The sequence below is a fragment of the Nematostella vectensis genome, chromosome 12 (genome assembly GCF_932526225.1).
Source record: "Nematostella vectensis chromosome 12, jaNemVect1.1, whole genome shotgun sequence".
In the NCBI taxonomy this organism is placed as follows: Eukaryota; Metazoa; Cnidaria; class Anthozoa; order Actiniaria; family Edwardsiidae; genus Nematostella; species Nematostella vectensis.
Genome location: NC_064045.1, coordinates 9,225,897 through 9,251,346, shown reverse-complemented (window position 1 = coordinate 9,251,346; position 25,450 = coordinate 9,225,897). Strand labels below are relative to the sequence as shown.

Below are 25,450 nucleotides of genomic sequence, written 5' to 3'. Positions count from 1 at the left end.
CACTGCTATAAAAAAGCAAACCTATAGCAAGAAAACCATTCATTGATTCGTTGCAGGACGGGTGACCTTTTGCAAATAAACTCAGCTCAATGTATCACTGCAAATAATAGGCAAATATAAAGCAAGAAAACAGCTCATTGCATCTTTGCAGAAGGGACAGTAAACATATAGCAAAAGAACAAAAGGGAATCACATGAAACTTATTGTATTATTGATGTACAGTTCTTAAAGAAACTTCAGCCGCCATTTTGTCATCCTAGCAAAGGACCAAGTGTGGGAAAGCATCTATTTCCATCGGCTGATTTGTATTTGATTATTATTTTTAGGTGGTTTCTTTTAGATTTTGTCACACAATTCTGCCTAATATTGTTTGAAAACAATAACAAAGATTTAGCAGACAAGAGGTTCTTTAATTTAAATTGTATTACACACTTCCCAACCACCGACCGTCTCTCTCTCTTTCTCTGTCTCTCTTTTTCTCTGTCTCTCTCTCTCTTTGTTTGTCTGTCTGTCTGTCTGTCGTTTACAAACCTTAATGCTCAACAGGCCTGATTTCTTTATGTTGGCGCAGACTGCTATTAGTTTGCCCTCGACTTCAACGTCTTCCTGGGGTAGGATGTAAAACCCAGGAGCGGTGACACTCTGATCAGCGATAGGAGATACGTCCATCGCACCAGCAGACGATATAGTGGAATCTAAAATGAGAAAGCATAAGGGGTCAAGAAAAGGGCATTTGGAGGGAAAATCGAGTTATGACGAGTTGGGATAGATTTGATGTTGCGTGACAATTTATGTCTGCCAGCTGGCAGATTGCGTGACAAGTAATGTCTACCAGCTGGCAGATTTAGTGTTGAGACATTAGGTGACCAGCTACGACATTGTTTAACCCCTTGTGGCATCATGTGACCAGATCAGTTGCGAGGTCATATGATCACCACGTGACCATTTGTGAAACTGCGTGACCAACTTTCATATCGCGTGACCCTTTGTGACTTGACGAAATGTGACATGGCGTGGTACATTTTGGACGTTGTGTGACAGGTTGCCAGATTGCGTGACCATATTACCGTGCGTTACCAAGCCCGAGTGCATGACTCACCGGATAATTTCAGGTTCTCAACAGACGAGCCGTCTTTCCAGTCCACGGTGATGGTCATGCCAGATCCTTGCGTGAAGGTAGCGTCACAGCAAGTCCAGGTAAGTGATGGTAAGAAAGGCAAGCACTCGAAGCTGAAATTCTTCATTTCGACAGCCACCGTTACTTCCTTTTTGCACCTAACTACTTCCGGTTCTCCAGTCTCGTTTGAGGTAAACATCGCTTCTACAGACGTGGCCTTCACACCAATGCTAGTGAATAAATAGGCGAGGTCTTTAGTTTCGGGTTTCATCTCTGTCGCTGAGCCATCCGGCTCAAGGAAGGTTTCAGAATCGAGGATCAAATTTAAGTACGTTGTTGTTGCAGCAGGGTTGAATTCGAACGACTGGAAGGCGTTCTGGCTACTCGGAATGACATCGCAATTAAGACTGAAACTCCCAGAGACTGTGTCAAAGATGATGTAATCTTCAGCTCCACCACATTTCTTTTCCTGATTGCCAATACAGGGGAAATAACAGCGGTCTCGGCCGACGGATACAAATGAGGACGTGTCATTGGTGCATCCGCAATACAAGCTGCCCCATATGACGGCCTTCTTGTAGTACTCCTCGCCGCACACCTTGGAACAGGAGAAGGGGGAAAGCTGGTGCTCATTCAGGTTGCCGGGGTAGTACAGGGCTGGCGTAGCTCCAGAGGTGAAGCATGTCTCGGGGAAATTAACTGTAGCTGTTGTAGAAAGGACGCATTAGTCAAGAAGACGAGAAATAAACGGGTGGGCACGACGCAAAAGGAATACACCTATTTCAAAAAAACATTGTCAGCGCAAACGGCGAATGGCAAAAGGAAAATTGAAGTTCTACGAAAGAGAGGAACTATATGAATCACAATGTTTATTTCAAACAAATACAGAAGAATAATGTTTAAATCGTACGATTATTTATTAACGGTCATTAATGTATTGTTCTGGAATCGCTGAAGCTCTTCATATTATTAGTACCCACAAGCACCTCTCGGTCGCAGAACTGCCATTCGCCGTTTGCAGACAACGTTTAGTGACATAGGTGTGTAACCCTATAATTGACATACCAGATCCCTTCCAAATGTTCTTCAACATCATCTCCGTCTGAGCGTGCGAAAACAACCAGACCTCGCCCAGGGAGCCCTTTCCATATTTGGAAGTGACGTTGTGTGGTCGACCGAGGATGATGGTCGAATAAGTGTCCTCTACATACGTCATAGCAGCGCCGTTTGTGTCCTTGTAGACCGTTGATGCGGAGTTAACCGTGTTCACAACGGTTAGACCTTCAGATTCCTGTGTAGTAATATAAAAAATAATAATTATAGTAATAATAACAACGAAGATGATGATAAAAATTACGGCGCAAATTTACATATGGATACGATAATAGCTTATTAAATCAGACCTACAGATCACTTTTTAAGGCATTTATGGCTCAAAGAAATTAAATTATTCAGAGTATTAATCAAAACGTAGTGTCTTTGTGAACTCAAGTATGCAGTGATCGCACACCTCCCAACTGAAGCCGAGGATAATCAAGCCGTGATTAACATTCGCCTCCACCCGCCAGAGCCAATTGCTAGTCCGAACGTCAACTCGGAGCGTCGAGTTAGTCACCGAGTAAATATAGATTCCAGTGTCGTTTTCCGGACTGCCTGTGGAGAGGTAGTACCCCTCTCCGGTAGCCAGAAAGTTCAGGAAAACGCTACCTGAAAAAGACGAATAAAAAGACAGATTTTGATTATTTTCGAAGACTATGAAGTGCGAGGAGCAGAATATACCTGCAAAACTTTTTCCGAAAAAAAAAAACTCAGGGCGCCCATTAAATTTCAACGGAGCCCAAGTAAGATCTACGAAACCCTACGAAGATCTTCAAAACCCTACAAAGATCTACGAAACCCTACGTAGATCTACAAAACCCTACGAAGGTATAAAAGACCCTACGAAGATCTACAAAGCCCTACGAAGATCTACGAAACCCCACGAAGATCTACAAAACCCTACGAAAATCTACGAAACCCTACGCAGATCTACGAAACCCTATGAAGATCTACCAAGCCCTACGAAGATCCACGATACCCTACGAAGATCTACGAAACACTACGCAGATCTACGAAGCCCTGCGAGGATCTACAAAACCCTACGAAGCCCTACGAAGATCTATGAGACCCTACGAAGATCTACAGAACCCTACGAAGATCTATGAAACCCTGCAAAGATCTACAAAACCCTTCGAAAATCTACGGAACCCTACGAAGATCTACAAAACCCTACGAAGATCTGTAAAACACTACGAAGATCTACGAAACCCTACGAAAATCTACAAAGCCCTATGAAGATCTACGAAGCCCTACGTAGATTCACGAAACCCTACGAAGATCTACGAAACGCTACGAATATCTGAGAAACCCTACGAAGATCTACGAAACCCTACGAAGATATACGAAGCCTTACGAATATCTACGAAACCCTACGAAGATCGAGGAAACCCTACGAAGATCTACAAAACCCTACGAAGCCCTACGAAAATCTGTAACTCTTCGAAAGCATAGTCGCCACCCTCATTTAGAAAAGGTTGAAACGTCGTAAGCTACAATGTGTCACCTTAGCAGTTTCAGAAAGCCAATAAGAATGCGATCAACTTATCTATGCATTGACAGTCTCCTACGTCTGAACATCACCTGCTTTCGAGCATTGTTTCTAGTGACAATAGGGGACTTGCGCTAAGAGGTCACGTGGCCTTTCTGGGTGGCAAATTCAAAATAAAATAATCAAACAAAAACAATCAGAAGTGACTGCGCCCGTCACAACAGAGAACGAAGAAAAAATAAAATCTTTAAATGCAACTAAACCCTTTCTAAAAAAAAAAGAGAATTCTGGCTTTTTTTCGAAAGCGCTGAATAAGTTGTTTTTGTTGCTGTAATTTTGCCTCTAAAAGGCTGAGCGCGAGCTAGTTTGCCACCCTAACAGTCACGTGATCTCTTAGCGCTATTCCCCTATTAAACTGTTTGCCAATCATGGAGCGATAGCTCAGTGGTACGGACTTCGTCATTAACCAGGGTTCTTACTCAGGTCAGTTCAACTTGGGATTCTTTTTTTCTATATTTGGGACTGTGAACCCCAAGCAAGGCTCGGTTTCCAGCCGTGGTTTCGTCGCGCTCTCCTCCACTGACGGCTGGGCGCCCGGTCGAGGCACCATGTCCGTGCTTATGTATTTACCGACGGACTTTTGAGTGGTAAGTTTCTGATTGGCTAATCCAGACAAAGCGCCTAGCCGTGGAATGGGAGAGGATCGCGGGCGCACCGGAACCAAAGGGCTGGAAACCGAGCTTATCTTTAAGCCAGATGTTCTGTGCTTACAATACATTACCGGGTAGGAACACACACATAAAAAAAAAAAACGTAGTCAGTGCAAACGGCAAATGGCGATTGACGAATGGCAGTTCTACGACCGAAAGGAGCCATGGATCCCTAAATATTTGTTCCAAATTTAGATAAAACATACGACTTTCCATTTTTAATATATGGTTCTGACATCGCTTGATTTTATTAACCACCTTCCTTTTAACAAAACACAAATACTAACTTTAAGCACCTTTCGGTACTTTAAGCACCATTTGGAAATTGCCATGCGCTGTTTCCGCTGACAACCTTAATTTAAATAGGTGTATATCGACATACTAATAACGGTATTTGCATATATATTTTTTTTACCTGACAGTCCCTCCAAACACATCTCCGGATTACTGAAACAAGCTGCGTCGTCCCTGTCCTCGATTTGAATGCCATCCACGAAGGTACTGGACCCGTCCAGTGAAAGGGCGGTGTACGGGCCGACCGTCGTTGTGGCCGCCGCCCCGTGGACACGCCCTTGAGCTGCTGACACGGAGTCGAACACGAACGATCCGCTGAGCGTGCGTAAAGGCATACACAGAGCGGCGTCCTCGCAAACGAGTACTGGAAAAAAAATAGAGTAAGTACGTAGCTGCTTTGTCTCCTATTTTCTTTGTTCTACAAATGAGTTCTTTTGTCTCTATTCTTCTCGTTCTTGTGTCGGGGTGCGGATATTGTTCATTTGCCCAATCGAATTGCAGCTTGTAAGAGCTGCGTACTGACCCAAAAAATACGGTCTATAATCAAAGTCCGTAGATCCGACTTACGGGACAATACTGTTTTGTTTCTGTCGTGAATATTCAAATACTAAATAAAGATGATAAAAGATGGTGGTTCTACATTGTACATTAATAAATGGCATTTATTCGCATGGCGTTTAGTTTTGTTTTCTTTTTAAATATCTAAACCACTCATTAAACTATTTTCCCTCCAGTATTTTGGTACCCAAAGTATTAAATTGCGTTTTTAATGTAGAATGGATTTTAATGTAGAATGGACTTTGCATGGAGTTTCATAGCCTTAGAAGCCAAGCAACACAAAAGTATGAAAAACGGACTTTAAAGAATGTCGATCACCCAGTCCTTCTGTTATTGTTTATCATTGAAAACACAGAGCTTTATTTGCAAGTAGACTTTAAAAGAACAATCTACGAACGTAGTCTGATATGTTATTGAAGATATTTGGTTGAAAATATCTTAGTTTACTCGCTTGAATTAGCAGATGGAAATGGAATTTTTATAGTGACTTGCCATTGAGCGGGAGCATAAAACGGCGGCGTGATTCGCCTTCTTTAAACTAAAGTTGGACACACGACATCTCGCCAAAATTCCTTACCTTTTCTATGGCAAACATCCACCACAGTCTCACCAACCAGGGACTTAAAAAAGATGTAGTTTAAGTCAAACTCTTGCTTGTAAGGAAAGAAAAGCTTGGTCTCTTCGCCAATACCAAATGCAAAATAACCGTCGCCAGCATCAAACCAGGCGAACACCATTCCAGTGGAACTCAAGATTGACTCCCCTGGTGGCAAAGACGCGAACAGGGTGGTTTCGCTACCATCTGCTGATGATATTCTTAGTGTTGTCACGTTGTTTGAAGTGGAGTCTATTTCAAGCTCAAGGCGAGGCCCATCTACACGACTTTCTTTAGCGAGTATAAATTTCACGTTTGACGACTTGATGGCGAGTGGGAATGCGCCGCCCAAGATGCGTATGGCGTGTGAGGTGACACCATTTCCAACAACTGTACGCTCACAAGCGAGACCTGCTCAAACAATCAATAAAGGAAATACAGTTTTGTACACACAGACAATAACTGCGATCTGCTCGAAAGTAATTTTTTACACCAAAAAATGAAGGCTTGTTGAAATGATACTAAAACGAAATCTGAAAATTCTTTTCTTCAACACCTTCCCAGTCTATTCATTGTCGGTCTAGTGTCTTAGAGAAAATTAAATTTTTAGTTATTTTTGTGATTCTAATAATTATCTCGAGCTTATATATTTTGCTTATGGAACTCTATCTTTGATGACGTCTTGCGGGAATAACGTAATGAAATAATAGAATACGAGAAATAAAAGAAGGAAGCAACGAAAAGGGAAACACTACATTCTTCTCTGCTCAAATATGCAAGTAGAAGACTATTATGAGATGGATCTTCACGAGCCTTTTAGACCAGTAGGATATGGGTATGGTCATCAGGTAGTTTTCCAGGAGAAATTCAGCTGATTTCTTAATCTTTCTTGCAACCCTTGGACAACAAAGGCATGCGTATTGCTACATAAAGGGGTCGTGATGTGGTTACCTGTGTCGTAGGGATAGTAAAGAAACTCAATTTCTTTGAATCCGTTGTCCTGTGTGGTATACACTGATGAGACGAGAAGTTTGACCCAGCTAGTAAGACGAGATGAGAAGTGGAATTCATTGAAGTCCTGCAAATTATTCTCCAGCTTCACCTGAAAATAAATTTTTAAAATGTATAAATGTATGAACAGTCGTTAACAAAAATGTTGCTTCAACCAGAAATACATATATGAAATACATATCTGATGGAAAAACAAATGGTATTTATCTGTATATGTATTTCGGTTTGGTGCAACATTAGTTGGCTAATTTAATGATACCCAAGACTAATGGGCAAACGACAGATAAATGAATAAACTAGCAAACACATATAGTTAGGACGCCAGTGCTTGACAATTTACGTTCAAAATAAGATGATCTAAATACTCCATGTGCGGAAGTGCGGAATCATCCTGCGTTTTTATTCTTCAAACTTCATAACTAGGGCAATTCTGCCATACTCCAATCTACATTGAAGCATATCTTTGTCGTGCTGGTTGCCTACTAACGCTAATGCCAATCAGAAAGCACGTTCTCGCATCCTGAGTGGCTCACTTCCTTAGTGGCTCAAAAGACTTTCAAGGTGGTCACGGTAGCGCGCGCGTCGCGCTAAGAGGCCTTACCGAAATTACGGAGCAATCGCTGAACTCGATGCGCACGTCCTGTGACTGGCTGGCACTTTCGATGCGCTGATATATTCGCACCATGTTCACGAGATACGTGCCACGCAACTCGATGTTGATGCTGGCGCCTACGCCCTGGCCTTTGGATCTCCATTCACTGTCTTTATTACCATCGATGGCCTTGGTGCAAGGGTAGCTGAAGAGGAAGCAGATGATGGTCAATAGAGACTTTATGTAGGGTGAGTTACGCAAAGTGGTAGAGGGTGAGATGGGAAGCTTAAGTGAGTAAAATAGAGATAAGGAAGAGTTGAAGGCGGAGGGTTGGGTGATGTAGACTGAGAAAAAAATGGCATGAAATTTTTGAATTCTAAATATATAAGCTCAAATTTTCGCTGACCAAAAGCTTTATTCCAAATTTTAAAGAAATAGAAGATATGGAATTTAGATATTAGCGAGCAAAGTTGGCTTAATTTCTGATCAGAGCCCGACTTCTCCCTAAAACGAGGAGAATTCATACTTTGAACATTTGAAAATTGCACTTTAAGTCTCATATCTCGAAGACGAATACATTAGAAAAAAAACTTTTTGATATGTTGGTCTACATAACATAAGGAACCTGTATGCAAAAATTCAAGCTTACCTAAGTTAACCAGACCTTATTTTGGGGAAACTTGCAATTTTTTTTATCTCGGTGAGGGAATTTCGAAGAAAAGACAAAATGCGAGTCAGGTAAGGCGTGTCGTCAGGAGGCATGGGTAGAGTAAGACAGGGGGGTGCAGATATATTGGTTGTGTGTACATACTTTACGTCAAACTCCGTGGATGCATTGCATGTTGCCCCGTGGTGAATAGACGCTACATTGCCGTACGGAGTTCTCACAAACTCTAAAGAGAAGAGTAAAAGTGACGAGATTGACACTTTCCTACTACATATAAGGTTGCAGTGGTTGATTGGTAAACATACATACATTTAAGTACATATAAACTTGCCCCAGTCTCCTTTTTTGATTTTCCCTAATAAGAGCGCGCGTTCTGATAACAAAAATGAGCGCGTGGGAGAACGCGTTACGCTTGCACGGTTTTGATTTTAATTTGCATATTTTTGCCTCTATAATTTCAAAGTGATGAATAGAGAATTAGAGTTAAAAGAAAATCAACAGCTACAAGAAACATGATGTCCGAAAGCAACAAAATTAGGACCATGGATTAAACCGGGACATCGATCTTCCTCGCGCTTCGAGTGGATGTTTATACTCCCACAGTCCAACCTAACATCAAGTCGGTAAAAAATGGCGAGAAGCGAGCTAGAAAAATCCGTTGTAAAGGAAAAGCCCAACAACGGACTTTGAGAAGTGTAAGGTACATAAAAAAATTTTACAAAAAAAAAATCAGTGAGACGTATATTTCTTTTACAGATAACCGCCTTGGTTACGTATGGTAGACAGAATTCTGTTTTTAAAAAAACAACAGCGAAGAGTAACGTGCCCCACTCTCCAAGTAATTCATGCCTTATGTGGTGAGTGGACAATGGTTATAATATAGGGAGGGGCTTATGTGGTGAGTGGACGATAGGTATAACATAGGGAGAGGCTATAATATAGGGAGGGGCTTATGTGGTGAGTGGACGATGGGTATAATATAGGGAGGGGCTTATGTGGTGAGTGGACGATGGGTATAATATAGGGGGGGGCTTATGTGGTGAGTGGACGATGGGTATAATATAGGGAGGGGCTTATGTGGTGAGTGGACGATAGGTATAATATAGGGAGGGGCTTATCTGGTGAGTGGACGATGGGTATAATATAGGGAGGGGCTATAATATAGGGAGGGGCTTATGTGGTGAATGGACGATGGGTATAATATAGGGAGGGGCTCATGTAGTGAGTGGACAATGGGTATAATATAGGGAAGGGCTTATGTGGTGAGTGGCCGATGGGTATAATATAGGGAGGGGCTTATGTGGTGAGTGGCCGATGGGTATAATATAGGGAGGGGCTTATGTGGTGAGTGGACGATAGGTATAATATAGGGAGGGGCTCATGTGGTGAGTGGCCGATGGGTATAATATAGGGAGGGGCTCATGTAGTGAGTGGACAATGGGTATAATATAGGGAAGGGCTTATGTGGTGAGTGGCCGATGGGTATAATATAGGGAGGGGCTTATGTGGTGAGTGGCCGATGGGTATAATATAGGGAGGGGCTTATGTGGTGAGTGGACGATAGGTATAATATAGGGAGGGGCTTATGTGGTGGGTGGACGATAGGTATAATATAGGGAGGGGCTCATGTGGTGAGTGGCCGATGGGTATAATATAGGGAGGGGCTCATGTGGTGAGTGGACAATGGGTATAATATAGGGAGGGGCTCATGTGGTGAGTGGACGATGGGTATAATATAGAGAGGGGCTTATGTGGTGGGTGGACAATGGGTATAATATTGGGGAAGCTCATGTGGTGAGTGGACGATGGGTATAATATAGAGAGGGGCTCATGTAGTGAGTGGACAATGGGTATAATATAGGGAGTGGCTTATGTGGTGAGTGGCCGATGGGTATAATATAGGGAAGGGCTTATGTGGTGAGTGGACGATGGGTATAATATAGGAGAGGGGCTTATGTGGTGAGTGGACGATGGGTATAATATAGAGGGGCTATAATATAGGGAGGGGCTCATGTAGTGAGTGGCCGATGGGTATAATATAGGGAGGGGCTTATGTGGTGGGTGGACAATGGGTATAATATAGGGAGGGGCTCATGTGGTGAGTGGCCGATGGGTATAATATAGGGGGGGCTCATGTGGTGAGTGGACGATGGGTATATTATAGGGAGTGGCTTATGTGGTGAGTTGACAATGGGTATAATATAGGGAATGGCTTATGTGGTGAGTGGACGATGGGTATAATATAGGGAGGGGCTTATGTGGTGAGTGGCCGATGGGTATAATAAAGGGAGGGGCTCATGTGGTGAGTGGACAATGGGTATAATATAGGGAGGGGCTCATGGGGTGAGTGGACAATGGGTATAATATAGGGAGGGGCTTATGTGGTGAGTGGACAATAGGTATAATATAGGGAGGAGCTTATGTGGTGAGTTGACAATAGGTATAATATAGGGAGGGGCTTATGTGGTGAGTGGACAATAGGTATAATATAGGGAGGGGCTTATGTGGTGAGTGGACGATGGGTATAATATAGGGAGGGGCTTATGTGGTGAGTGGACAATGGGTATAATATAGGGAGGGGCTCATGTGGTGAGTGGACGATGGATATAATATAGGGAGGGGCTTATGTGGTGGGTGGACAATGGGTATAATATAGGGAGGGGCTTATGTGGTGAGTGGACAATAGGTATAATATAGGGAGGGGCTTATGTGGTGAGTGGACAATAGGTATAATATAGGGAGGGGCTTATGTGGTGAGTTGACAATAGGTATAATATAGGGAGGAGCTCATGTGGTGAGTAGACAATGGGTATAATATAGGGAGGGGCCAATGTGGTGAGTGGAACATTGGGAATAATATAGGGAGGGGCTCATGTAGTGAGTGTACAATGGGTATAATATAGGGAGGGGCTTATGTTGTGGCAAGTAGCCGATGGGTATAATATAGGGAGGGGCTCATGTGGTGAATGTACGATGGGTATAATATAGGGAGGGGCTTATGTGGTGAGTGGATGATGGGTATAATATAGGGAGGGGCTATAATATAGGGAGGGGCTCATGTAGTGAGTGGACAATGGGTATAAGATAGGGAGGGGCCCATCATGTGCCATGTGATTCATGCATGCAGAAGTATTAACAATTGTTGTGGCAAATTATGCATTTAAGAATGTCATCGATTTCTTTTTTTAAATAAAAAATACTACTTTTGACAAGGTATCCTGTTTAAGCAGGTGTCTTTAAAGCGTACTCCATCACATGTGCCGTAAATATGTGATGCGCACAAAATCTTGACATACCGCTGGCAGCATAAGTGTGATTCACACAAAATCTGAAAATTAACAAAATCTAGTGACATACCGCTGACAGCATAAGTGTGATTCACGGGCACCGAAACAGAGGAAAAGCAGTCACCGGTGTTATCACTCCTCTTGCACTCAGTCGGCCAAAAGGGTGCATTATAACAACCCTTGCAAGTGACACTTGTAAATACGTCTTTCCGCTTGATATCAGGGTTAACTATACCAACTTCTCTCATCGCATCATGGGCGACATTGAGAGAGCTTTCATCGTTGCCTGAATCTTTCACAGCAAGGACGACGACGGTGTTGTTTGGAAGGTTGAGCAGAGCATCCTTGAAGCTTGTGGCAGCTACTGATCCTCCACCGTCAACAGCGTGATGTGAAGAGGTGATCAGATTCCCTGATAGAAAAAGAAAAACAATCCTTAGGTTAGACTGCATATAATATAGGGAGGGGCTTATGTGGTGACGATGGGTATAATATAGGGAGGGGCTTATGTGGTGAGTGGACGATGGGTATAATATAGGGAGGGGCTCATGTGGTGAGTGGACGATAGGTATAATATAGGGAGGGGCTTATGTGGTGGGTGGACAATGGGTATAATATAGAGAGGGGCTCATGTGGTGAATGGACGATGGGTATAATATAGAGAGGGGCTTATGTGGTGAGTGGCCGATGGGTATAATATAGAGAGGGGCTTATGTGGTGAGTGGCCGATGGGTATAATATAGGGAGAGGCTTATGTGGTGAGTTGACAATAGGTATAATATAGGGAGGGGCTCATGTGGTGAGTGGACGATGGGTATAATATAGAGAGGGGCTTATGTGGTGAGTGGCCGATGGGTATAATATAGGGAGAGGCTTATGTGGTGGGTGGACGATGGGTATAATATAGAGAGGGGCTCATGTGGTGAGTGGACGATGGGTATAATATAGAGAGGGGCTTATGTGGTGGGTGGACGATGGGTATAATATAGGGAGGGGATTATGTGGTGAATGGACGATGGGTATGATATAGGGAGGGGCTTATGTGGTGAGTGGACGATGGGTATAATATAGGGAGAGGCTTATGTGGTGGGTGGACGATGGGTATAATATAGAGAGGGGCTCATGTGGTGAGTGGACGATGGGTATAATATAGAGAGGGGCTTATGTGGTGGGTGGACGATGGGTATAATATAGGGAGGGGATTATGTGGTGAATGGACGATGGGTATGATATAGGGAGGGGCTTATGTGGTGGGTGGACGATGGGTATAATATAGGGAGGGGATTATGTGGTGAATGGACGATGGGTATGATATAGGGAGAGGCTTATGTGGTGAGTGGACAATAGGTATAATATAGGGAGGGGATTATGTGGTGAATGGACGATGGGTATGATATAGGGAGGGGCTTATGTGGTGAGTGGACATTGGTTATAAGATAGGGAGGGGCTTATGTGGCGAGTGGGTGATGAGAATAATATAGGGAGGGGCTTATGTGGTGGGTGGGCAATGGGTATAATATAAGAAGGGGCTGGAGATAGAAGAGATACCTGTAGGAAGATGAAAGGCAGCAAGATAGATTCCAATTCCAACACCCATGTAATCCTTGTCATTGACAAGAAGAGAAGCTTGACCAGTGTCATTAGAATGGATGAAGATATTTAACTGGCATACAAGAGCTGCAAAAAAATGTCAAATTAGTACATAACAAATGACATTCCAGAGTGATTTTGATATCACGTATGTTACACAAGTACACATAGGTGGGTCTAGAAGGGTCATTGCCCCAACCACCTATTTTCAGAGATTTTGCATATCAATATGAAGTATAAGAAGATCCACAAAATGCAAATTTTGACAAATTTTTGCAAATTTTGACAAAACCTCTAAACTGTGTAAAAAGTATTGATTCAGTTAACAAGTTAAATATAAAATGTTACAATAGCTTTTACAAATCAGCTAATGGAAATTGGACACTTTCATACATTGGTTACAATGGAAAGATGAAAAGGTGAGTATATAAAGATAATGGTGAGTTGCCGATAGATTTAAGATAGGAATATATAAGATAGGAATATATAAATTCCCCGTTGTGTTACTACACAACGACATTCAGAACATGAAGACGGGAGTTGTATAGCGCGCACACATTTTTCATGTATCTTGATTGACATATCGATCTACATCACAAATTACTCGTGTAAGGCCCTCTATGCCACGACCCTTTTTCCGAACGTTGACCAAAAATACCTCAATATTGCAGATTTCCTTCAATCGCGTGAACACGCGTCTTTTGCTATCCATACGAACATAATATAACTTGATAGAAGAAAGTATAAAGAATTGATTAAATCCATCATTTTTGGAAGGTTATACGGACTTAGAGCTTGGCTCTGATTATCGTACGCTGTTTGAAAAATAGCTTCTGTGATACCTATAATTTTTCACTTTTTTTGGGACTCATTCCTATTTTCTGTTTTTCCTTTGATAGGTTTTACAACTTTTATTTCCATATTTCAATAACGAGTGTTTATAACAAAACACTTCAGGAGAAAAATATACTCCGCTTAAAGTTTTCAAAACATTATTACTGCGGTTAAGGTTATTGTTTATTTTTCCGAAAAGTTACACACAAATACACATTAAAGAATGTCGATCAACTACTCCTTTGTTTTTGTTTAACGTCGAAAATACAACGCTTTATTGCGAGAAAACTTCAAAATAACAATCTGCGAATGAAGTCTGATATGATATTGACGATATATGATTGGAAATTTCTTGTTTACTTGCTTGAATTAGCAGATGGAAATGGATGCTTTGTGTGACTCGCCATTGAGCGGGAGCATAAAATGGCGGCGGCCTTCTTTAAGTCTGGGCTCAAGCCATTAGTCGAGCTAACACCAGCAGGACTCAATTTATGCTCAATTAAGCCCCAAGCAAAACAAAGGACCAGGTATGTGGGATAGGAAACTCTTCTATTTCCTACCTCCCATTTTCAATCCGATAATCGATCTTTCGTTAAAAGTCAATTGCGTCAAAGCAGAATTTTTTGGGTGAAGCTTTCTTTAGAATCAAACACAGGATTTTACACATCTAGAGGGAGGGTAGGGGTGAATAGGAGTCCCAGAATCCGCCTTTCCGCACATTGGTTACGTAAATCTACCGTTTCGCACAAAGTTATGCATTAATCCGAATCCGACAAGTTTGATACACAAAAATAATCGATAATAAGAAAATCATAAATGCTTTTTAATATGCAATCACGATTATTAGAATCCGAAATCCGACGTTAAAGTTTCAACAGATCATTGATTCCCCCGAAAAGAACCAGAAGGGAACAATAATATATAATTATAACAATAATTATACCATTTCCATAGTAACACAGAAAAAAAAACGGATGAGAAAAAGAATCTAAATGCGACACTGGAGAGAGTCTAAAGAGAAAGATGTTTCAAGACACTATAGATACAGGCGATAGAGAATACGATACAAAAAAATAATTACCAAACGAGAAAGATGTAGAGGCTAGCGAATACCAAGGGCTGATAAAAAATATTTGCCTTCGTAAATAACTTGAAATTGTCCCTTTGGCAGCTCTAAGGTTACGGGTCCATTGGTCAATAAGAATAGAAAATGAGTCGGAGCAGCATTTTTAGTGTTATACTTCTTAGCATTAAATGAAAAAAAAACTCTACAAACCGCCAGCAGTGACATTTTAAATAAAGGAACTTATTTAGTTATCTCGTGACGGGCATGTTGGGTTAAGAGAAAAATTAAGATGGAGAGAAGAGGAGGAACAGCATAGCGTCTAATCTTTCAATGGACGGAGAAACTAGAACTTTTGTTGAGTGACATGACAGGGAGAAATAATATTTTTTGCTTATTTTTTTTAGTTACAGAGTATAAAATAATTTTGAACTTTATTAAATAACTTTGCGCCAAGAGCCCCCCCCCCCCCCCACCCTATGGCGACAAGCGGTGAAATGCTTCGGAAATTTCAGGTGACAGTCGATTAGGAAGAAAAGAGGACCAGCATCAAGTTTAATTCAAAAAAAAAAAAAAACTTAGTTTTCTTAACAACCTCAGTGACATAAGAGTCTACTTAAAGAGGTTGGGTTTATCCATATGAGGAAAAAGCAATTTATTCCTGGGGATAATATCCTTTTCATAACGCGGGCGTTGATTACGATGATTTTAGCGACTGCTGCGAACTGACGCATCACATTCAATTTAAAACACCAAGTTATCACCTAGAGTAGGCTATCAGCTACCGAAAAAAAGAGTGAAGAAGAAAGAGGGCTGTTATTCCGGGTCGGTTTAAGCAAATATTTCGCTGTTGTCAAGATATTATTCTGCACAAAGCACTTCTCAATTATTGAGAAATGTGACGTCATCCGGGTTTGTTTCACGCGATGAAACTGACAAAAAAGTCGCTAATTATCAATAGGGTTTGAATGAGGAATGTTCTGCTAGGCAATTGCCAACACCCACACATTAACTTGAGAGCACAAGCGAAGAACAAAAAGTGCGGATTTTGAATAAAGGGCCTTGTTGGATAAGATATAAATTTACAATAACGAAAAAAGGGGAAACAATGTCGAGTGAGGATGCGAATGATGTTCGTTCTAGCTGAGACAGGGTCTAGGACCTTCATTTCCATACTTTTCAGCACTTACATGAACTATCTAGAACAAACTTTATATAACTGGAAGCAAAATGATAATAGGCCTGACCAGCAGCAGCTAACCAAAACAAATGATCGAATCCTCGAAGAAACTTGAAATTGACCAAATTAGTTTCGGGGGAAAAACTTGATCCAAATTAAAAATAGAAAAAAAATGGGATTGATGTGTAGACAGAGCAAAAAAATGGCATGAAATTTTCCAGTTCTTAATATATATTATAGCTCAATATTCTGCATACAAGGAATTCCTCTGACCAACAGCAAAATTCCAAATTTTAAAGAAATTTAGAAGATATGAAATTTAGATACTAGCGAGCAAAGTTGGCTTAATTTCTGATCAGAGCCCGACTTCTCCCTAAAACGAGAAGAATTTATACTTTGAACATTTGAAAATTGCAATTCAAGCCTCAGATCTCGAAGACAAATCCATTAGAAAAAACACTTTTTGATATTGTGGTTTACATAACATAAGGAACCTCTACGCAAAAATTCAAGTTAACAAGACCTTATTTTGGGAAAACTAGCCATGTACAGACGTGCAATATTAATTTTCTTTCGCATTATCCCGAATAGAATGGCGGACTATCAAACAACGTATGCATCCTCTACTTTTTTGCAAGTGTTTTGCTCAAAATTATTCATACCTTACGAATTGAAGAAAATAACAAAAAACACATGAATTGAAATTAGTTAAAGTAAGGTACTACCTGTTATAGATAGTATTCATCAATAAATAGTTTTCTCTCTATTTTTTTTTTCAGCCGTTAAAGGCTTCAAGCAGCTAATTCAATCTTCGTGATATGAAACCAGTTATACTTAATAAGGCTTTAAAAAAAATCTCATTTTGTATTTTATCGATAGACAAAATCTAGATTGAAGTGGAAATACCTGCCTGCCTGACAATTCTATTTCATGTCTTCTCATGCAAAATTATAACTAACACATGAAAATATGGCTTAAGGATTTCTTAGAACAAGTAAATTTCACAGTCTGTTGTTTTGACGTGTTGTGTAGCAATGTCATTTTTTCATTCGTTTTTTTTAAGAGAAGAACATATTCGGTTAAAACCCAATCGGCAAAAAATTCTCAATTTAATTTCCACATAACAAATTAACAAACTATTTACAGAAGAAATTCAACGCCTAACCCCCTGAATGGACAATTTCGAAGCAAAAATTTTCTGGTCGGAATGCTGCTTTTTTAAGCCATTTTGTTTTAGTAAATCGTAGTCTTTTTGCGCACATAGAGTCGTTTTAAAGCAGTAAGAGTTAGTTTAACCAATGCAATAATTAGGGGAATGCGAACCGCTATTTCAGCTGCCATTAATTACACATTTCTATTAAAATCACAATTTCAGCGCAACATTTGAGCGACGAAAACGAAAATATAATTATTACTGTTAACAGACCTGTTATCGAAAGTTTTTCTTTTTATACGTGAAAACAATTTGTTCTAAGAAAAATAAGGGTGCGCGGTTTTTTCTTTTTCTTTTGGAATGTCTTATATCGTGTAATCTCAATGAAAACATATCCGATGTTGAAATAGACTTTTCACCAATATGCAAACTCTGTCATCAGTTTAAAAGTTATTTCAATCTAAAAAAAACCGCATCTCTTATCTAAGAAAATTAAATCAATCGCTATGGCTTCCATGGCTTCCTCAATAAGTTTTCTTAAGAAAACATAAAAAAATGCTTACCCTTCGGTATGAATGTCGATTTGTCGCAGACCTAAAAGGAAGCAACAGAAAATAAACTTCACTAACATTCAAACATTTGGTCTTTTAAACTCATGAATGAATCTTACCTCGCTAGACACCAAGGCAAAAGTAGCTCCAAAAACAAACCAAGTCGCCAATTTCCAACGCATAATTATTAAGTACTTTCAAACAGACTTAAAACTCTCAAATATGCTTGTTTACATTCCCTTGTGCCTTGAAAGGTCCCTGTGTTATAAATTTTCCTTTAAAACTCTACTTAAGCACGATTTGCGGTCAGAAAAGAAGTCTCGGTATTTATGTTTTCAAGTTCTCCCCCTTTAAAAGTCAGACTCGTTCGTTTCCAACATAGTATCCATACTATTAATATTTTATGTCTACCTAGAGTAAAAAAACATCTGTCACAACCAATAAAGTGCCTTTACAGCCTAGAAAGCATAATTTATTATTTCTCCTAACAAAATGATCAAAACCGGAACTTTGCCTTAACTATACCTTGGTTGAGCTTAATACTTGTGTGTTTTAGAAAAAAAAACGAACATATATCGCGGAATAATATTTAAAGAATCATCAAATTATTTCTAGAGATATCATAATTGCGTAAGTTGCTGAAAGTTTTATAAAGAAAAATTTAGCTGTCTTGATGAAAACATTTTATTTTGAAGGCAAGGAATACAATCTAGGTTCCAGGTTAGTCAAGAAAGATAAGTAACCACGTTAAGTTAACCAATTCACACATGCAAAGTGAAATGGCGATGATGTTTTGAATAAAGACACAGGTGGTCGTATTTAACCCGATGAAAAGTATTGACACCAAAGCGACGATGTTCCGAAACTGGGTGACATTAACAAAACACACCTCGCCACTAATTTTTATTACACATATTAACGTCTTTCTGAAATTAATGATGTTTCGTTAAAAATATATCGCTTTTATACGTAAAAAATACACGAGAAAGCAATATGCTTATAATCATGTAGCAGTCCTAATAGCTATATTTTCTTTAAATATTTCATAAGATACTCATTGCGTGCGCATGGGGACTGTCTGAAAGAGATAACAGCAACGAAAAAATACGCTTGTTACAAACATCCTTTGGAGCTAGACTTTTAAAACCGTGCACATCCAACATGTAAGTGTAACGTTTATTGCGTTCTGACACCAACTTGTTGAGACATGATTCTAGTTGGCTGTTTTAAAATATTGCATGTGATTGGTCAGAACAAACATTCCATACATATTTTCCATGATCACGGTTTTACTGGTTTGGCTGTCAAAAAAAGAAAATATTGAATAACCAGTATACAGGGTTGTATGATGATGCAGAACTTAAATTCTCTATTCGCCTGAAAGCACAAATTGGATAGTAAGTATGTTAGTAAGTTTTTTTTTATGGGGATTTTGTTTTAAGTGATTATCGGGATATACGCATTGGCGATATCAAGGGCCGATTCCTAGAAAGCAGGCGAGCACTAATCCAGGGATAATACGGCTATCTTGATATTTAATTGGATAAAAAGGGCTTTTATCCCTGTGTTAGCGTTAACCTATTTTCTAGGAACCCGGCCCAGATAGCGGGTTGTCTGTAATAGTCAATATTTCTTAGTGCCAATATCGGGGAGTTAATATTTTGTGTACAGCTTTTATCAAAAAACGTGTATAAAAAGAGACAACAAGAAGGATTGTGAGGCAGTACCCAGGATTGGCTAAGGGGGGGGGGGGGTGTGGTGCACAGTCGTATCATATGGGAAAAGCATAGTATTTGAAGATTCCTTAATAAGAAATGACCCACTTTTGGATGCCAAGGGGGGGGGGGGGAGGGGAATGTGCGCACTTCTAGTTGGCGGGTAGCCCGAGGATGGCAAACAGAGAAAAAGATTGGAGAAATAAGCATTTAATAATTACTACCTTTCTTAAATTGTAATCAAGTTTGACAGACCTCCTATTAGTGGCAATTTCGAAGATGACTGATGGAAGAAAGGTTCCCTGCACATTACACACTCATGTGTATACCTAGGGAGCATGGCCAACTATGGGTTGGGTTTTTGTCCCAGGAGAAGACATTTTTCTCTTCTTTCCAGCCCCTCTGCCGGCCTTGTTCTGCATCGTTCTTGCGCCTGTGACCTTTACTTCCTGGGTTCCCGAGGATGGCACTTGCTCGCTGTAGCTGCAAAATACTGCACACATCAGAATACATTGAAATTATAGTTAATCATGACTTTTATTTAGCAGCAGAAACATTATCATCATTACTATTATTATCATTAACAATCGCATAATAGGTGCAGGTCAGTAAGTCCAAATAGGGATTCCTTCCCCATCTTTAACACTGAGCTAAACTTCTAGCCGATTTCGATGTATCAGGATGCCACATTTTCAAAACATCCATTTGTTTTTTGCTTTTGGGATTTTCTGTTCCATCAGTAAAACCATCCTGGGCCCATCAGATTCTCGTTTTGTGCACTTCTCTGGCTTTCCTCTGGATGAAAACCAGTGTTGTAACAGAAAGGCAGTCAAATTGGCTTAATTTTGAGAAATAAGAATAATTTGAAAGTTTTGAGAAGTAAAAAGGGATATGAGAGAACCCAATAGGATGCAGGCCTGTTGCCGGAATCAAAATTTTACTGAGGCAAAGCTAGCCATTGAATGATAAATCCAATAAAAAAGGGTGTTTTATCTGATACTTTTCAACTGTGAAACACTGAACATCAAAATTTCACCAAGGTGAGTACCTCACTTACCTCATGCTAGCTACGGCCCTGAGATGTGAGAGATTTACTACATATGTAATACACAAACTTACCTAGCCAACCAGAGCAAAGCAATGACATGCTTAAGTGTACATTAGAGCTCAGCAAAATCCTCCTGCTTATTAAGTTTGTGTCATTCTTACATGCTAATTGGGTGATGCATGACAAACTTTACAGCAGAGAATAAAAAAATTGTAAACAACAGTTTTTATGTTTACATAACAGATTTTTTTAAATAAAACGTTGATCTTAAAATTGTCTACAATGAATTTCAGCATAAAATACCCCAGGTGAAGATCTCAGCCCCCAACCTACTCACTAACAAAAAGAAATCTCATGACAATTCCCAAAACATCTTGTAGCCCAAGTTGCCTTTCCAAGATTTTGTACAACAATGGGGTGATTAGAAATTATCTTACATATGTTATATAGGATAACAAATTATAAGCCAAGCAATGCTACATATCATTCCTAATGAATTTGTCATCTGATATCCTGACCCTCACTGCCATGATGAAAAATGCTCCCACCCCCTAAGGATAAAATAACACTCAAATAGCCCTACTCTTCTGGGTGAAAATGGTAAAACTACAAGATATCTTAGACAATGTGGTTTGTTTTTTCTGTTTGTTCCACTCCGGCAGGGGAGCAAGTCTGTCCTACTCCCACAGGGGACAAGTTTGTCCCACTCCCACAGGGGACAAGTTTGTCCCACTCCCACAGGGGACAATTGTGTCCCACTCCCACAGGGGTACAAGTCTAAGAGTCAAAACCTGCAAAAACTCTTAATTCTATCACCCCCTCGGGATAGATTCTCGTTAAAATTGCCTACTCTTTCCCGAGACCATAGGCGTGGGGGTTGATAATTTCAGTTGATGTTACCTGTGTTATATAAGAGGACAATGGGAGTGCTTGGGGTTTCGAATGACTAGTACAACAACACTACAGGCAGCCGTTAATCTAGGCCAACACAATATCACGACAAAATTAAAGCAAAACACGAACGTGGGTCATACGAAACTGATCATAGTTATAAACTGACCTCTTTTTCTCTCTTCTGCGATGTTCGCAAATATACAATTCATGGTGAGAGCAGATGTGAACGCGGGAACTTTTCAAACAGTCCCCATCATGCTTTGCGATTTCTCGAACCTACACCACAGGCAACCACCCAAATACAAAAGACACAAAAATGGTCATAGGACATCTACTAAGTATTCAACAGAAATGATTTTCATACACACGTTAACTGGGTCAGAATTTTGGTAGTGAGTTGCAGTGCTGTTGAGTTTGCTTTTAAATTTTTCTTATCTATTGATATAAAAAGTCACCAAGATCCCCCCCCCCTCCCCTACTTCTACTTCCCTGGTAATTGTCAACGTTAAAACGAGGCTAACTGCGTAAATCCAAGATGGCCGGTGCAAACGCAGGGAAAATTGTTGATTTGCGTGAAAAACTCAATCAAAATACAGACCGCAACAGAAAACTACAACAGCAAAACAGAAAACGTAGACGAAGTGCATCTAAGGTTGTATATGAAAAGCATTCAAGCTATGAACAAGGTCTAGAACTGCAGAGAGTTCACCAAGGCATATGGCAGCGGGTCCTCTTTGATAAAGTCGAATGCGAAGAAATTGAAGAGAAAATCAACGATGTAGTCGTCGAAGCCGATAGAGGAGTATATAAAGACCGTACAGTAGACAGAGCGCCCCTCCGAGTCAAGTATTTCTTTGGAGAAGGATACACCTACGGTAAACAACTCGAGGAGCGAGGTCCGGGAAGTGAGCGATTGTACGCACGAGGAGACGTCGATGACATTCCGGAATGGATTTACGAACTTGTGATTTCTCGATTGGAAAAGGCCGGCATCGTACCGAAAGACTTTATAAACAGTGCAGTTATCAATGATTATCAGCCGGGTGGATGCATAGTGTCGCATATTGACCCTATGCATATCTTTGATCGTCCCATCGTTTCTTGTTCATTCTTCAGTTCGTGTACACTAAGTTTCGGGTGCAAGTTTAGTTTCAAGCCCATCCGTACTACAGATCCTATTCTATCGCTACCATTACCTAGAGGATGTGTTACTGCCTTGAGGTAAGCCATCATCTAACATCTAACCCCAACTTATGCTAACACACCATGTCATACCAGCGTGACTGGAAATTAAAGAAAAAGCTTAAATTCAGATAAAAAAAGTTCAGTCCTGTTAAAAAAATAAGAATAAATAGGGGTTATTTGCCGGGTGGGAGGTCCATATCATGAAATACTGTGACCGAGGTCTTGCAAATACTGACCGAGGCTGAAGGCCTCGTAAATAATTTTTTTTTCTAGCGCCTGCAAAAACATACTTTGAGCGAGTAGCAGGCGCAAAATATCAATTCTCGGACCTAGGGCAGATATAGGAATCTCCAGACCGCTCTATTAGCCAATCAGAATGGAGGATTTGTTACCGTGACCACTAAAAAAATAACTAAAAATATCTTTTCATTATATTTTTTCACTTCTGAAAAACTGTGACATTCTTCAGACCTGCATACAATTACCATAAAATGTGAGGAAATTTGTACCCCTTTTGAAAAATGCAGTTTGTAAGATATTTGTTTGTTGTAGTGGCTATGCTGCAGATGAGATCACACATTGTGTTCGCCCTCAAGATGTGGTGACACGAAGAGCTGTTATTATTCTTAGAAGGTAAGTTATAGGCCAGACACAGCAGGATTTGCTGACTCAAATAAAGCTACCCCCCCCCCCCCCCCCAAAAAAAAAAATGCATACAATCTTTTTTCTATAAGAACCTTTTTTTAGAACCTCCAGCCTGGGATTTTACCAAGTTTTAAGAACATACTACAGTAAGAACATGCCAACACTTAAATAGCAGAAAAAATATGTGTTACTAGTGTTTCGCATTCTGAAATGCAGAATCAAATTGTGGGTAAGGGACTTGTCAAATCCTGATTCTCTTTGCATCCTAAGTTCCATCTTTGGGTTTGATTGGGTTTTCCGTATCTTTCATTGGCCTGAGAGTTTATTCCTTGTTTTTTTTTCCTTCACCAAAACCAACAATTTCACACCTAAGCAGGGTCTTTTATGAGTTGTATTGTAGATGCCTGAGGCACATTTCATACCTTCCTCCTGGCCTTGTTGTATGTGTATTCTTTTTGTATCTGTGAGGGTGAAATGCCAAATGAATTTTCATTATTAATAACTGCCAGTTCTTGGTAAATTGTTAATAGCATTTTACATTTTACATCTTATGTTAGGGTTCTACCAGATGCCCCACGTCTGGCTCCAAGCCAAGAACCCACCCAAGAACAAGAAGAGAATTATGAAGATGACGAGGAAGAAGAACCACCAAAACCACTAAAGAGAAAGCGTATTGTGCTACAAAGGGGTCGCAAGTTGACTGATCCCCACAGATAATCTCCTGATTCTATTATCCTAACTCTAAATGAGACTTGTATTGTCATGGAATACTGTACAGATGCCACAAGTATTGAACTAAAATGAGGTTTATCTGAGTATCACATTTATTTCCAGAGCATATTAATAACTGCTTGATAAATAGAATTTTTTTAAATTACAATTATTCTATTTGGAAAGAAGAGAAGCCATAATGGTTGAACATTTTCATATCTTGACTATTTATATTATGCTGAGATACTTGCCGAAATAAATTCATTATATCACCTATAATCCTTTATTCATGATTATTCTGGCAGCTCACATGAAATAAAAAATATATATATATATCTCCCTCTTTGAGCTACAGGACTAGCCAAAAGATGTATTGAATAGGGGCAGGTGTCAACATGATTTATTGCCCAAATCCTTGCTTGTGTTGAGACCAGTAAGCATATCTTTAAGTTTTGTGTGTTCACACCTGGCCATTCCCTAACATTAATAAGACATTTGTTGCTATTCAAAAAGCATCAAGTGTGTGCTTGCTTTACTTATATAGCCTGCTTGTTTAATCATACAAAATGATAATAGTATAAAATCGTTTGACAAACAGTTGTCGTCAACCGGCTTTGCAACTACACGACAAGCACGCATGTAAGCATGGGTAAAAACCACTGAAGCGCTTAGCTGCATATATTAGCCACTGCATAACTTAATAATAATATAATAATAATATGAATAATAAAAGTAATGGTGATAATGATAATAATAATAATGGTTTATTTACATTGTATTCACTAGGTGGCTCTTCATCTGCGAAGAAACTTTGCTAAGCTAATTAAGTAACAATATATATATATATATATATATATATATATATATATATATATATATATATATATATATATCACAAATATATAAACAAAAAGAAATTAACCTGACCTATATACATTATGTACATATATACACATAGCTTCAGACTTAGATGCTGTAGTGGTGGCTAATATATATGCAGCAACCTTTAGTCAACAACTGTACATATGTTCAACTATGACAACCTGCTGTCAAAAATAAGCTTTTGAAAGCTGTACATAGAGTTGATTTTATAGAAAGTTTTCTGTTCAGTAGAAGGATGTTTAAGCTGATATAATTTGAATGCCAAGCCTGAAAATGGAATGCTCTTATATCAATTGGGATATTTTGCTGTTACTGGTCACAGTTATTTGTTAGTTTTTGTATGAAAAATGTATGTACAGATAAGTTTGTATAGGAATGGCAATCTATTCTGAATGATGTTTAGTTATTATAGTTAATAAAGATGGTAGAACATTGTAGGGAAACATGAAAAAAAAAAAGAATTGAGTTCACTAAAATGCATATTAAAGTTCATGTTTCATTGATCATTTTCATTGATGTATGTAATATGATAATCTTTTTAGTTTGAAATCATGGAAGTTGCTCTCCCAGCCTTCCCCATC

General features: G+C 39.7%; 2 protein-coding genes across 6 annotated transcripts in view; one reads left to right on the top strand and one right to left on the bottom strand.

Moving 5' to 3' along the window:
• LOC5511746 overlaps window positions 1-21,721 on the bottom strand; it is a 55,141-nt gene extending 33,420 nt beyond the window's left edge. For 2 of the 5 annotated variants that reach the window (XM_048719391.1, XM_048719394.1), the window contains exons 1-15: window positions 21,613-21,721; window positions 19,729-19,987; window positions 17,909-19,166; window positions 17,802-17,832; window positions 12,967-13,095; window positions 11,489-11,830; window positions 8,276-8,357; window positions 7,474-7,669; window positions 6,813-6,963; window positions 5,844-6,272; window positions 4,830-5,072; window positions 2,628-2,824; window positions 2,183-2,408; window positions 1,100-1,822; window positions 532-695 (exon numbers count right to left, since the gene is read on the bottom strand). In XM_048719391.1, the coding sequence (XP_048575348.1) occupies window positions 532-695; window positions 1,100-1,822; window positions 2,183-2,408; window positions 2,628-2,824; window positions 4,830-5,072; window positions 5,844-6,272; window positions 6,813-6,963; window positions 7,474-7,669; window positions 8,276-8,357; window positions 11,489-11,830; window positions 12,967-13,095; window positions 17,802-17,832; window positions 17,909-17,971 (2,976 nt within the window). In that variant the 5' untranslated portion in view covers window positions 17,972-19,166; window positions 19,729-19,987; window positions 21,613-21,721. Of the gene's footprint in view, window positions 1-531; window positions 696-1,099; window positions 1,823-2,182; window positions 2,409-2,627; window positions 2,825-4,829; window positions 5,073-5,843; window positions 6,273-6,812; window positions 6,964-7,473; window positions 7,670-8,275; window positions 8,358-11,488; window positions 11,831-12,966; window positions 13,096-17,801; window positions 17,833-17,908; window positions 19,167-19,728; window positions 19,998-21,612 lie in introns of all 5 variants that reach the window. The other 3 variants (XM_048719393.1, XM_048719392.1, XM_048719395.1) reach the window with 3 other exon arrangements.
• A 213-nt stretch (window positions 21,722-21,934) lies between these two features.
• On the top strand, window positions 21,935-25,372 carry LOC5511743 (RNA demethylase ALKBH5). The gene is made up of 3 exons (XM_001632099.3): window positions 21,935-22,667; window positions 23,184-23,264; window positions 23,834-25,372. The coding sequence occupies exons 1-3, from the start codon at window positions 21,982-21,984 to the stop codon at window positions 23,991-23,993; spliced, it is 927 nt and encodes a 308-aa protein (XP_001632149.2). The 5' UTR covers window positions 21,935-21,981; the 3' UTR covers window positions 23,994-25,372.
• The last annotated feature ends 78 nt before the right edge of the window (window positions 25,373-25,450 follow it).